The 14,082-nt window shown below is 55.7% G+C and overlaps 1 protein-coding gene across 14 annotated transcripts in view; it reads left to right on the top strand.

Annotated features, from left to right (window-relative positions):
* AKT2 (AKT serine/threonine kinase 2) overlaps positions 1 to 10,773 on the top strand; it is a 53,500-nt gene extending 42,727 nt beyond the window's left edge. For 7 of the 14 annotated variants that reach the window (XM_055250034.2, XM_063621006.1, XM_063621002.1 and 4 more), the window contains 10 exons: positions 139 to 292; positions 760 to 891; positions 2,798 to 2,863; positions 3,937 to 4,005; positions 4,819 to 4,941; positions 6,753 to 6,881; positions 7,034 to 7,248; positions 7,793 to 7,880; positions 7,996 to 8,098; positions 9,156 to 10,773. In XM_055250034.2, the coding sequence (XP_055106009.1) occupies positions 139 to 292; positions 760 to 891; positions 2,798 to 2,863; positions 3,937 to 4,005; positions 4,819 to 4,941; positions 6,753 to 6,881; positions 7,034 to 7,248; positions 7,793 to 7,880; positions 7,996 to 8,098; positions 9,156 to 9,235 (1,159 nt within the window). In that variant the 3' untranslated portion in view covers positions 9,236 to 10,773. Of the gene's footprint in view, positions 1 to 138; positions 293 to 759; positions 892 to 2,797; positions 2,864 to 3,936; positions 4,006 to 4,818; positions 4,942 to 6,752; positions 6,882 to 7,033; positions 7,249 to 7,792; positions 7,881 to 7,995 lie in introns of all 14 variants that reach the window. The other 7 variants (XM_063620996.1, XM_063620997.1, XM_063621000.1 and 4 more) reach the window with 3 other exon arrangements.
* Positions 10,774 to 14,082: the final 3,309 nt, after the last annotated feature.

Below are 14,082 nucleotides of genomic sequence, written 5' to 3' on the forward strand. Positions count from 1 at the left end.
CAGATCTTGCCCAAATTCCCATGGGTATGTGGTCATTTGCTTGCCTGTTGCAGGGGGTGGCTGGGAGGTGGCACTCAGCCATTCGACTCTGAGGCTCAGGACTCCTGGCTCCTGGGACTCATGTGTGTCCCTGCACAGGGAGGAGTGGATGCGGGCCATCCAGATGGTCGCCAACAGCCTCAAGCAGCGGGCCCCAGGCGAGGACCCCATGGACTACAAGTGTGGCTCCCCCAGTGACTCCTCCGTGGCTGAGGAGATGGAAGTGGCGGTCAGCAAGGCACGGGCTAAAGTGGTAAGTGCTGGGAGCAGGGGTGGGGCTGCCAGCCTGCGGTGCCCCCACCCCCACTGCTGGCCCTGCTCTCCTTGGTTTCCACACACAGTTCAGGGGGCTCAGCTGAGAGACAACAAGGCTGCCCTGCAGGGTGGGGTGATTTCAGGTGGCAGGTGCCCTAGAGTGTGCTCCATGCCCTTGGGGGAGGGAGCAACCTTGGGTGGACCCACTGCAGCTTCGTCCTGGGAGGTGGTGAAGACCTGGCTACCCCCACGTCAGAGCCCAGCCCTCCCAAGGCCCTGTGCCTGCAGAGCCTGGTCTGAAGGCCGCTTCAGAACACACAGTTGCTGCCCAGAGCCTCCCTTCCTGCTTCAGCCTAAGCCATTTGGCAACAGTGTCTTTTGGTTTTCCTCTTTCTTTTGTTAAAATTTCCTCCCACGGGCCATGAGCCAGGCGCTGACTGCCCCCACTCTCCCTGTCCCTGGCAGACCATGAATGACTTCGACTATCTCAAACTCCTTGGCAAGGGAACCTTTGGCAAAGTCATCCTGGTGCGGGAGAAGGCCACTGGCCGCTACTACGCCATGAAGATCCTGCGGAAGGAAGTCATCATTGCCAAGGTGCGTGCCCCGGGAACTGAGCTCGCCGGCCTCTGTGGGGGCTGCGGTCTGGAGCCTGACCCTGAGGCCTGGACGCTTACCCGCGCTTTCTGCTGCCGTGGGCTTATTTCCCCCACAAATTCCCCCTAGTCAGAAAAGGGGGAGCCTGAGGCCCAGAGAGGAGCAGCAGGCCTTGCTGCTGAGTCCTCACCTCCACCCTCTGGTAGGGGCTGGGGGTGCCTGTGGAGAGAGAGAGCCTCGGGGCCCCACCCAGCAGGTACTGTCAAGGGAGGCTGGGGCCTGTTGGGGAGGCTGTGAGGATGTCCCTGTTGGGGAGGCCAGGGCTCTGCTCAGGGTATCCCAGGTGGAGGCCAGGCCAGGAATGGAATTCTACTTTTTCCCTTATTTGAATTTTTTTGTAGTGGAAGATTCCAAAGACATTCAAAAATTTAAAAAGAAAATAAATATTACGGACCCCCATGTAGCCATTGTCCAGTTTAACCAGTTATCAGTGTTTAGCCAGCCTTGTTTCCTTAGCTCTGCCTGTCCCTCTTGTTCTGGAATACTTTAAGGCTTGTCCTAGACAACACGTCACTTCACTCATCCATACTCGAGCACATGTCCTGACAGATGAAGACTGTAAAGAATATAATCATGTGGTGCTGCCATCAGAGCCAACCAAATTAACTGTTCATTCCTGATGTGATGATTGAGCCAACCAAATTAACTGTTCATTCCTGATGTGATGATTAGGCCTAAGGCAGCATTCCTCAGCCTCAGCACCATTAACATTTTGGGACAGATCGTTCTGTGCTGTAGGGGCAGCCCTGTGCATTGTAGGGTTTTAGCAGCACCCCTGGCTTCTACCCACTAAAGCCAATAATAGCTCCCCAAGTTGTGACAATCCAAAATGACTTTTGGGTTGGGCGCCACAGCTCACGCCTGTAATTCCAGCACTTTAGAAGGCTGAGGTGGGAGGATCGCTTGAGCCCAGGAGTTCGAGACCAGCCTGAGCAACAAAGCGAGACCCTGTCTCTATAAAAATAAAAGTAAATTAGCTGGGCATAGTGGCGTGCACCTGTAGTCCCAGCTGCTCAGGAGGCTGAAGTGGGAGGATCAATTGAGCCTCAGAGGTTGAGGCTGTAGTGACCCATGTTCACACCACTGCACTCCAGCCTGGTTGACAGAGCCAGACCCCCAGCTAAAAAAAAAAGGAAAAAAAAAAAAAGACTTCAGACATTCTCAGGTGTCCCCTGGGGATAAACTTGACCCAGGGAGAGCCTGTGTTCAAGTTGCTGCAGGTGGCTCCAGATTTTTGGAACCACTCCTGGTGGTTCTGCTGTACAGTCAGGTACCAAATTAGAATCTGAATTAGAGTCACCCAAAGGGCTTGTGAGAGACAGTGCTGGACCCACCCCGAGTTTCTGACTCAGTGGGCCTGGGGGTAGGTCCCAGGAACTTGCATTGCTGCCAGTTCCCAGGCGGTGCTGATGTGCTGTGTGGGGACCACACCAAGAAGCACTGTTCTGCTGTCTGGAGCTTTGTTAGGTCCACTTCCTTCATTGGGCAAGAACACTTTCTAGGTGGGACTTCCCACAGCCTGTGGTGGCACCTTGGGGCTCTCGTGATGTCTGTTTGTCTCCCTTGCAGGGATGTCACAGCTGTCTTGCCCCTAGCAGCCTGGTCCTTATATTGTGACATTCCTGCTGACTTTTCACCTGTGGCTTTGAGAGCCACTGATGATCCTCATCTGGGTCTGCTATTTGCTGAGGGTTTGCAGGCATTCACCTTCCACTCCTGTGATTTTCTGCATTTATGGCTGGGAATGGAATTGCATTTCACAAGGCCTTGCTCCCCTTCCTCGGGTTGGGGCGGAGTGGCAGGTGTGGTGTTGCCCACCAGCCCCTCACCCACAGTCTGTCTGCAGGACGAAGTCGCTCACACAGTCACCGAGAGCCGGGTCCTCCAGAACACCAGGCACCCGTTCCTCACTGTGAGTTGCCCTCCCCTTCCCAGACAGTGTGAGGCCAGACTTTGGACAGAGCTCAGAGAAAGAGCCCAAATCTTCTGCTACAAAGCACAGCCTTGGGGTAGGCCAGGCGGGCAGGGCAAGGTGTTGCTGTGCCCTGCCAAGTCATCCAAACCAAGACATGTGGTGGGGGTGAGCAGGCTCGGGGTGTGGGAGGGTGACAGCTTCTTCATAGATGGTGGCTTCATGTAAGCATTTGAACCAACTGAAGATATCACATTATTTGATGGCTGCTGTCTCTATGAGTTAGGAGCACTTAGCCCAGCTAGTTGAAGTGGAAACATTATTTTTTTTGTTTTTGTTTTCAGATATGCTCATAGAAGCAGATGTGTTAGCATTGTGTTGTTTGTCAGCCTGGACTGAGTAGATGCCTGTTTGGGCTGCAGTCTCCATCAAGGCCAGTGGCCACCAGTTAAATGGACTAGATTGAGGATGGCTTATGTGTCATTTCTTTATCTCAGTTGCTGTCCAGGTATCCTATTAAGCCACAGTACTTTTTCAAATAAAATCTTACGAGGTACCGCAGTGTAGAAAACAGAATAGTTGAGTTGTCATGAGCTGAAGGACCCCCTGGTGGGAGTCTCTGAGGAACTCTCTGTAGATCTCCTTAGTGCAGTTGAGAACTACTGTTTGTTGGCTGACAGCCTGCCCATCCTGTCATTGAAGTTGGCTCCCAAGCCTTTGCCACTCCCAGCCACAGCAGACATCACTTGTGTGTGTAAGTTGAACACATTTTACTGTAAAAACAAGAGCCCTGGTTGCTCAGAACAGCTCTAGTTCTCCCCTGGCTGTGCCTGATGGAGGCAGAGGACAAGATGGTTCAGCATGTAACCCTTTCCTACCACAGAGCCATGCCTTCACTTAATGCCCCAAAAGGTGCAGCTGGTATGTGAACCCCATCTGGCAGACTCCCAGGGGGCCCAGCCAGGGCAGGTGCGTGTGTGCAGAATAAGCAGGGCCAGGGCCGCCCCGCCCTGGCGTGGCTCAGCAGAGCCCTCCTGCCTCCCACCTCCCACCCTCCTGCCTTCATCCCCCAGGCGCTGAAGTACGCCTTCCAGACCCACGACCGCCTGTGCTTCGTGATGGAGTACGCCAACGGGGGTGAGGTGAGCCGCGGCTGCCTTGGCTTTGCCCTCTGGGGCCTCCTTCCTTAGGGTGGGGCGGGATGGAGAGGAGCTGTGGGTGAGACGGAAGGGTGGAGGGAAATTTCAATGTCATCTTGTGCCCCTCTCCCTTGAGGCAGGCGGCATCGTCTCCATTTTGGGGGGCGGTCATTGAGGCTCAGAGAGGTTAAGTGGCTTGCCCAAGTTCACACAGCTAGTGAGTGGGTGGGTCAGGTCCAAACCAGTCCAGAGAGATGTAGAGAGGGCTGTGGGGCGACAGCACTGGGAAGGATGGTCTTAAAGGCCCCAGAGAAAGCCTCCAAGGGTTAAAACCTAGCAGCCCTCTGTTCTCGTGTCCTCCCGAAGTGGATTCCCGCAGCCGCTCAGCTCCCCCTTACAAGAGTCGCCTCACTTCTGTCACCCACTTCTTGCCTCGCGCCTTCTCCGTGCAGCGGTTGGCACCCCTGCATTGGGATGCGTGGTTTGCTCATCTGTCGGATCTGGGCTTGCCCATGGCCTATCGTTACTTTGTCATGACGTGTGCTTCTCTTTGCCTCCATGCCGTCCTCCCTCCTCTGTCTCGGATGTCCCTCCCATACCCTCTCGTGGGTGCCTCCTGGCGGACCCTCGCCCTTCACCCCCAGCTCTGTGTCACTTGTGAGCTTCTGCGCTGTGCCTTGATTGGTCCCTTTAGCTGTCACTTGCTGGTTCATGACACAGGTGTCACCACATCACTGCGCTGGGGCAGGGGGTTGGGAAGGTGAGGGCAGGTGGGTGGGCTGGGGCCTGACCTCTCCCCACCCCTTCCTCATGCAGCTGTTCTTCCACCTGTCCCGGGAGCGTGTCTTCACAGAGGAGCGGGCCCGGTTTTATGGTGCAGAGATCGTCTCAGCTCTTGAGTACTTGCACTCGCGGGACGTGGTATACCGCGACATCAAGGTTAGTGGCAGGGTGTGCACCAGGCTGACCTGTGGCATGCACACCACGTGGGACTCACACTGGGGAGGTGGGGCTGAGCTTCTGCCCTCATTCGCCAAGCTCCCCACCAAGGTCCAGGGTGGTGGTTCTGTAGCAAGTGGCCCCAAGTAGGGACCTTTCCAAGCCTCCCATGAGCACTCCTAGGCCGCTAGTGGGGTGTGAACTGGCACAATACCTACTTTATTTTTATTTATTTATTTGTTTATTTATTTATTTTTGAGGAGTCTTGCTCTGTTGAGTGCAGTGGTGCGATCTCGGCTCGCTGCAGCCTCCGCCTCCCGGGTTCAAGCGATTGTCCTGCCTCAGCCTCCTGAGTAGTTGGGATTACAGGTGCCCACCACCATGCCTGGCTAATTTTTGTATTTTTAGTAGAGATGGGGTTTCACCACGTTGGCCAGGCTGGTCTCAAACTCCTGACCTCGTGATCCACCCACCTCAGCCTCCCAAGGTGCTTGGATTACAGGCGTGAGCCCCCGTGCCTGGCCAAGTTTAGAAGACAGTTTGGCAGTGTCCACCAAAGCTGAGCACCAGCCATCTGCCCTAGCTGTGTGCACAGAAGTGGGGACACACACTCGCCTTAGAAAGTGTCCCCCTCACTCAGCAGCAGGACTCACTCTAGCCCCAACTGGAACAACCCAAGTATCCACTGTGAGAGGAGCGGTCAGATCCACTGTGGAGTGTTCTCACAGTGGGGCGCCACACAGCAGTTAGGAATGAGCTACAGCTACACATGACAGTGTGGACGCGTCTCATAGGCTAATGTCGAGGGAAAGCCGCACAGAGGAGGTGAGTCCACAGTTCACAGGTGTGTCTGTGTGCAGTGGTACAGACGGGAAGTAGAAGTTAATTCTTTTTTTTTTTTTTTTTTTTTTTTTTGAGACGGAGTCTCGCTCTTTCACCCAGGCTGGAGTGCAGTGGCACGATCTCGGCTCACTGCAGGCTCCGCCCCCCGGGGTTCACGCCATTCTCCTTCCTCAGCCTCCCGCGTAGCTGGGACTACAGGCGCCTGCCACCTTGCCCGGCTAATTGTATTTTTAGTAGAGACGGGGTTTCACCGTGTTAGCCAGGATGGTCTCGATCTCCTGACCTCGTGATCCGCCCGCCTCGGCCTCCCAAAGTGCTGGGATTACAGGCGTGAGCCACCGCGCCCGGCAGTAGAAGTTAATTCTTGTGGGGGATGGTCAGTAACCGGGAGGGGCACACAGGGCCTTCTGGGGGAGATGCCACCTCAGCCTCGCAAGTAGCTGGGACTATGGGTGTGTGCCACCATGCCAGGCTAATTTTTTTTTTATATTAAAAAATATGGAGATGGAGTCTTGCTGTGTTGCCCAGGCTGGTCTCAAACTCCTGGGTTCAAGCAATCCTGCCACCTAAGCCCCCCAAAGTGCTGGGATTACAGGTGTGACCCACTTTGCTTGGCTGCATATTTCATAATTAAAAGACAAAAAGTCTAGAAAAAAAGAATAGAAGAAAGCTAGTGCTCCCACGTTCGAACTTAAGAACCGCAGTTCACAATGGGGGCAGTGGGTGGACAGGGCCTGGCTCTCGTTGAACACATTTTACCCAGGTACCCTGGGGTTGGGCCAGGGGGTGGGGAGGTTTGGGTCTGGCCTCTCTCTGAGCCTCAGAGGGTGAGGCTGTATGTGCTGGGCCCAGCCTGGCATGGGAGGGTGGATGTCCAGGAGCCCCGGGCATCTTTCCCTGGAAGGAAAAGCTGGGGCGGCAGGAAGCCTTGGGAGCATGCGCCTGAGATCCATTGACTTTTCCAACAGCTGGAAAACCTCATGCTGGACAAAGATGGCCACATCAAGATCACTGACTTTGGCCTCTGCAAAGAAGGCATCAGTGACGGGGCCACCATGAAAACCTTCTGTGGGACCCCGGAGTACCTGGCGCCTGAGGTGTCTGGGGTTGGCGGGGGTAGGAACATGTGAGACCGAGGGTAGGGGGAACCCCCAGACCTGTGTGTTTCCAGCCCAGATGCCCTGAGGGCAGGACTGTGATGCCAGCCTCAGGGCCACGGGCCCAGCCCTCATTTCTCCTCCGTCCTCAGGTGCTGGAGGACAATGACTATGGCCGGGCCGTGGACTGGTGGGGGCTGGGCGTGGTCATGTACGAGATGATGTGCGGCCGCCTGCCCTTCTACAACCAGGACCATGAGCGCCTCTTCGAGCTCATCCTCATGGAAGAGATCCGCTTCCCGCGCACGCTCAGCCCCGAGGCCAAATCCCTGCTTGCCGGGCTGCTTAAGAAGGACCCCAAGCAGAGGTGAGGGCCGGCGTTGGCCCCGCCCAGCCCAGCGCCAGCTGCTGCCACTGTCCCTGTGGCCTGGAGGGGGCAGCGTCCACAAGGGTGCTCGCTTGTGGGGTCGCAGTGTGTGTTGTCCCCACACAGCCCCTGAAAGTGTCCACAGTGGCACTTAGGGAGTGCTCCCCCCAGGGCAGGCCCATCCTTGACACTGCCTTATTTTATGGGGACACTGAGGAACAGGGCATCCCCTGGGCCTGGCTGGGGCCTCCAAACCATATGTGGCAGAGCCAGGATAGGAACCGAGCCTGCCCTACTAACTCCCTTTCTGGACTCAGGGTAAGGCCAGGCAGTGAGGACACGTGGGTCCGGGTTGCTGACTCCCTGGCTCTGACCCTGGGTACGTAAGCTCCCTCCCTGAGCCTCGATTTCCTCCTCTGTGAAGTGGTGGTTTGTGGTCAAGGCAGAATCATTAAGGGCCATACAGGGCCTGCCTGCACCGAAAGCCCATCTCCCCGAACCCAGCCACTCCGGGAGGCAGTTGCTGACGGCCGTCTCTGCACAGGCTTGGTGGGGGGCCCAGCGATGCCAAGGAGGTCATGGAGCACAGGTTCTTCCTCAGCATCAACTGGCAGGACGTGGTCCAGAAGAAGGTGAGCCCCATTGCCTACCCCAGCAGGACCCTCAGGGACCTGGCCCACTCGTGGTGACCTTGGTTGAGGCCTCCTGGCCTCAGGGTCCCTGAGCCTGAGCTCCTCTCCTCCGTAGCTCCTGCCACCCTTCAAACCTCAGGTCACGTCCGAGGTCGACACAAGGTACTTCGATGATGAATTCACCGCCCAGTCCATCACAATCACACCCCCTGACCGCTGTGAGTGCCTGGGGCCCCCGCGCTGGTATGCCTGCCCCGATGGTGGAGGGATGGGGTCTGCTCTTAACTCACTTCTCGAGGAGGGCCCTCGAAGGCCCCCGCTTCATGTCTGGGAGATTTCCCCAAGGTCTGCTCTCAGGCCACCAGAAGCCATTGACTGCAGCACGTTCCGGAGCTCAGTGGGGGTGCTCAGGGCAGGAGACAGCCCGGTCCGTGAGGCTGGCTGGGTTCACTGCTTTACAGCTGTTTGGATTCTTACTCCAAACTCAGCCCCGGGCTGGGCTATGCTGGGGACACAGCACTGATTGAGCCAGCCCTGGGCCCTGCCCTGGAAAGCTCCCAGCCCAGGTAGCGTGGACAGCCTGGAGTGGTCAGGGCTAGGCTGTGAGATCCCAGGGACTGGGGAATCCCAGAGGAAATATCTGACCTGGCCTGCAGTTAGGGAGGGCTTTCTGGAGGAGGAAGCAAACACGTCAGCTGGCCGGAGGAATGGCATGTGGGATGCCAGCAATGGGAGAAGCATGGCATAGCCAATGACAGGCAGCAGCCAGGGAGATGGTGGCAAGAAGAGAGGGCATGGGGCTGGAGTGCAAGGGTCTGGGGGCCACTGGGCAGGGTGGGGACTGCTTGCATGAGGGGAGCCAGCCATGGAAGGGTTTCGTACAGAGAGGGACAGGGTTAAAGCAGGCCTTTAGAAAGCCCCCCTGGCTGCCTGCGGAGAATGGATGGGAGGGTGCGAGAGGCAGGCCAGGCCAGGGCTCTGGGCTGGACTCTGGCATGGTGGTGTGTGGGGCAGAGAGAAGGTGGGAGGCTCAGAAGGCCCTGCCAGCTGTGGGGCGCATGGGCAAGGGCACAGGAAACTCCCAGAGGAGGCCGCCCGGGGCTCAGGTTTAGGGAGTGGGTCCGTGGCTGAGGGGCTCCATTGCGGAGGGATGGGCCTTTCCTGTCTGTCCTGTGGGCAGCCCCCGCCAGCTGGGGCCATTTCCCCGGGGAGTGTGGGCAGGTGTCCCAGGCCCTCTCCTGACCGGTCCTCCCCATCCACCTCCGCCGCCTGCAGATGACAGTCTGGGCTTACTGGAGCTGGACCAGCGGACCCACTTCCCCCAGTTCTCCTACTCGGCCAGCATCCGCGAGTGAGCAGTCTGCCCACGCAGAGGATGCACGCACGCTGCCATCACCTCCGAGTGGTTTTTTCCCCCTAACTTTTTACTTTGTCTTTTTGGTTTGCGTCCCCACCCCCACCTCCTCATCCTCTTTCCAGTTCTTCTTCAGGCCCCTCCCAGATGCACCCCAGCAGCCCCTGCAGCCCCTGCCCCCAGCCTCACCTTTGTGCCCAGACTTGCATTTGGGAGACTCCACCTCCCGCCCAGGCCTGGGCTGTTGGGCGGTTGGAGATTCAGGTTTTAATCCACACAAGCCCCAGTGAGGGGTGAAGCAAGGTGCCTGGGGCCTGCCTGAGTTTCTGGCCCGGGTGTCGTGCTGGTGTCTGCCTCCGTGCTGCTGCTTCTGGACGAAGGCTGCCTTCTGGTGGGACGCGACACCCGGCAGACAGTGGTGCTGCCTTCCAGGCCCCGTGGCCTAGGCTCGGAGTGGCCAGGCACGGGGCGGTCCAATCCCCCACCCGCTGTTGCCCCATGGGGGCAGAAAAGCAATAATGTCCAGGGGCAGGCAGGGGCCCTTGGGAGCTGCAGGGTGGGGGGTTAGGGCTGCTCCCTGGTGAATGGAGCCAGATCCTAGGATCTGTACCATGGGGAACCAGGAGTGGCCGGGCTGGGCACCGCCTCCTGGTCCTGCCTCCTCCCCACCAAACTGTCCTCACCCTATGGATGAGGCAGGAGGAACATTTGGGGGCAAACCTGCCTGCCTCCCAGCCCCGTGCCTTACTAGGGCTTCCTTCCAGCTGGCCTTACCTCCCGCTGGACCCTGGGCCTGGCCTGGCCCCACTGGGGGACTGTGGGCTGGGCTCACCCTCTTCTCTGCGGGAGTGGAGGGGCACCAGCCTCGGCTGTTACAATCTTACACCGGACAGTATTGGGCCCCATGGACTTGGTCAGGGAGGGGTGGGGGTGGGCATCTCTGGTACCTGTTGGGGTGGGGGGCCTCTGAGAAGGGAGGCTCCTAGGCCCCCCTCACCCCTCCCTCTCCCCAGGGCCCCACGTTCTGCAGCCTTAAGGTTGAACATGAGCGCACGTCCATGTCAGTGCTGTGGGACTCCTGTGCGTGCCTCGGACTGCGTGTGTCGGCGGGACGCAGGCACACGTGGGTGTGGGTGTGTGTGCATGTGTGTTTGTGTGAGGGCAGCGTGTCCTCCAGTGTGCATGGTGTGTGGGCCTGGGCCCCATCCCTGGCCCGAGCATTTCATCCTGTGGGGGAGGGGTGCTGACCTAGTGGGAGGAGCCCCGCCGTGATCCATGAGCTGCCCTGCCCACGCCTCCCCTCCCTACAGCAATAACTCTGGGTATTTGGAGTTTAGCTTTTGTGGGTTTGCTCTCCCTACCCCATCTCCTGTACTATGCAGTTCATGGCAGGGTGGGGAGGGGTGGGGTTGGTTCGGGTGGGTGAGGGTCTTTTTCCTCTGTGTGCGATGTTATCTGACAGTTCTCCTCCGTCCCTACTGGCCTTTCTCCTCGTCTTCATATTTGTACGGTACAAGCAATAAAGACACTCATTTCAGACCAGGGCCCAGCCTGCACTCACGCCGGCCCAACCACGCTGGGCTTTGCCTTGGTGATGGAGTCGGACCTCTGGGCCCCAGCTCCTCCTGTACTAGCCGCTCCCTTCAGCAAGGAGGGCACTGAGCTGGGGCGTGGAGGTGAGAATGAGCTCAGGGTGAGGGCAGCTGGGGTGTGTGCAGGAGCTCAGGCTGGAGATGGTGGGTGGAGCTGGTGCTGTGGGGCTGAGGGGTGTGGGAAGGCTCCCTGCATGTGGGGGTGGGGTGGACAGAGACCACTCCAGGCCCTCAGTGCTGCTTAGGCTAAGAGAGGTGGGGTGGAGGGAGAGAGGTGGGGTGGAGGGACAGGGGTGGAAGATCTGGGTAGCCCAGAATGAGGAGGGTGCCTGTGCTGTCACTGAGTGAGAGGGAGTGGTTCATTCCACCCGGCTGCTGAGCCTTAGAGGGGGGCATTCCTGTCCTGCCCCACCTCCCCGTTTATGCTGCCGCCTGGAAGCCTTGAGGCCCCCAAATTCCAGTACAGACCCAGTGATGTGTTCATGGTGGCGTGGTTGCTGTCGCCTGGGAGCTCCTGAGCGTTTGGTTAGAACCCCGTTCAGCTTGGGGTCAGCCCTGCGCTAGGCACTGCCCTTTAGCCTGGATGTGTCTGGGCCCCTGCACTTCCCGTGCTTGAGTCACGTGGCCACATGGCCGGGCGCTGACCAGATGGAACACCTCCCCCAGCAAAGGACCAGAGACCAGAGCCCTGGCCTGCCCTGCTGAGCCCTGCTGTGCAGAGGGCCTTGCACAGATGAATTTGAGATTTTGCCACAAGGTGTTAGCACTTGACACCCATTGAGTCTTTGAGATTTTAAGTGAATGTAAGCAGAAAAAGTGAGATCCAATGTACAGAAATCAGAGTTAGCTACAGCTAAGACTCCTGTTGTTTAGTTGGGGTTTTTTAGTTTGTCTTTCTAAAGTCATGTGGACCGTAATTTAATTACAAAAGTCTTCCCTGGTGGTCATAAAATAGGCAGGCCTATAAAGAAAGTCCTTTTACTCTTCCATCTCGTCCCAGCCCCGAATTGACCCACGTTGGTGCTCCTCACACCGTGGTGACGCAGGTCTCGTAGTGTGGGCACGGGCCTGGCTACCTCATCTTTTTAGTGGCTCTCTCCTCTTCCACAGGATGGGGCCCCACAGCTGCAGCAGCTGGCCCTGTAGTTGAGCATGTGTGCTTATCCTGTAGAGCTTTTCCCAAGAAGGGTGTTTGAACTTAGAGTCTTAATAAAATCTTACCAAATACATTTTGAGTAGAATAATCGTCTTTTGCAATGTACATTTTAAAAACTTCACAAGTTCTTTTTTGTATATAAAGAACAGTAGTCTGGGCACAGTGGCTCATGCCTGTAATCCCAGCAATTTGGGAGGCCGAGGCGGGCAGGTCTCTTGAGGCCAGGGGTTCGAGACCAGCCTGGGCATCATAGGGAGACCCTCATCTCTACAAAAAATACAAAAATTAGCTGGGCATGATGGTGCATGCCTGTAATCCCAGCTAACTTGGAAGGCTGAGGTGGGAAGATCACTTGAGCCCAGGAGTTTGAGGCTGCAGTGAGCTATGACTGCAGCACTGCACTGCAGCCTGGGACAGTGAGACTGCGTCTCTAAAAATAAAAATAAAAAAAAAAACATGATACATGCCATTAAAAAAGACAGCAAAGCAGGAGTATGAGAAGGTAAATTCACCTGAGGTCGCAGGGCCTGGAGTACTCATTTTGGTGCTGATTACCTCTGTGCAGATGGACACGGCATCATAAATCAGTAGTTTCCTGCTCTGTTTGCATAATCTTTTCCAGTTAATGTGAAGCCTCTGGGGGCTGCCCTCGTGCATTGATGGCTGTGTTGAGTCGGGGGTAGCAGTGAGATTCCCTTTTAGCTGCTGCATTTGGGGAACTCGGGCTTTCCAGCTGCTTCCTGGGGTTCCATGGGGTAGACTCCTCAACCGGTTCAGCCGCCCCGTTAACAGGAATTGACTTGGTTTCGTTTGGTGCTACCAGCAGTCCTGTAATAAACTAGTTATCCGTCTGTACTGTGCTTGTCCTTTTGTTTGTCATCTACATCCCAGGATTTTAATGTCCAGTACCTTTCCAGAAAAGTGTAGCCATTCACATACTTTAAATTTTGAAATAATTGCAGACTTGCAGAAAACTTTCAAAAACAGTACTGTACGAAGATTATTCCAGGCCTGGGGCAGGAAATGTACAAGATGAGCCTGGGGCATCTTGCAGTGCCTGAAAGCGCGAACTGATAATGCTGAAGTCACAGGGACACCGGAGCCAACGGAGCTCCCAGGGGCCAGAGCTGAAAAGAATGTGAACAACAAAATAAATAATAGCATAATATTGGGTTTTCACCTAAAATGTGAAATAAGTCTACTGCTAAGTGGCAAAATGGGGAGAATACACAAATCTACACAAAATCATAAGTAATTTCTGTAGACAGCCTTCAAGGAGGGCTATGGAACCCCCACTTCTTAGGCGTGGGCTGCAGTGACTCCTCCAAAGAGTGCAGTGTATAAAGGGGGGAAAAGTAACTTCAGTGAAGGTCCCTGACAAACACTACATCATCCAGCCGATCGAGGTCAACATTGCCGACGAATCACCTTCACGGTGTCCCTTTAATGTGATGTGATAGAATGGCACTTTCCCTCTGATCCTTCTCCTGCAGACACACCACCTCACTGAGAGGAAGCAGACATCAGACAGATCTCAGTTGAGGGATATGTCTGCCAAGGTGGTTAATCAGAAAAGTCTGAGAAAGTGACACATCCAAGATAACCAAAGGAGTCATGGTGACTAAATGTGTCCTGAAATAGAAAATGAACGTAGGGAAAAAGGAAGGCTTGAATAAAGCGTAGACTTAATAGATGAATATTGGTCTAACGGATTGTGACAAATGGGCCACACTAATATGAGATGTTCATTGGGGAAATTGGGTGTGGGGTAGGTGGGAACTGTCAATCTATTCAAAAATAAAAGTTATGTAACAGAATTACAAAATATACCCTTCGCCAAGTTCCTCATAGCATTTTACTTAAAACGGACAAAAATGGGATTGGAATGTTACATTCACCCCTCCACCTCCCGTCCACATCTGTATACCTGTCCTAAAGAACATTGTGCTACATAACTGCTCTCCAGTTATCAAGGTCAGGAAGCTAACACTAAAACTGCTCTTCTCTACAGATTTTATAATGTTCGCTAATGGTCAACGCTTAATGTCCTTGTATGTTAAAAATTCCTAGCTAATGACCAGGCTCACATGTTGCATTCAG

The sequence above is a fragment of the Symphalangus syndactylus genome, chromosome 17, assembly GCF_028878055.3.
Source record: "Symphalangus syndactylus isolate Jambi chromosome 17, NHGRI_mSymSyn1-v2.1_pri, whole genome shotgun sequence".
NCBI lineage: Eukaryota > Metazoa > Chordata > Mammalia > Primates > Hylobatidae > Symphalangus > Symphalangus syndactylus.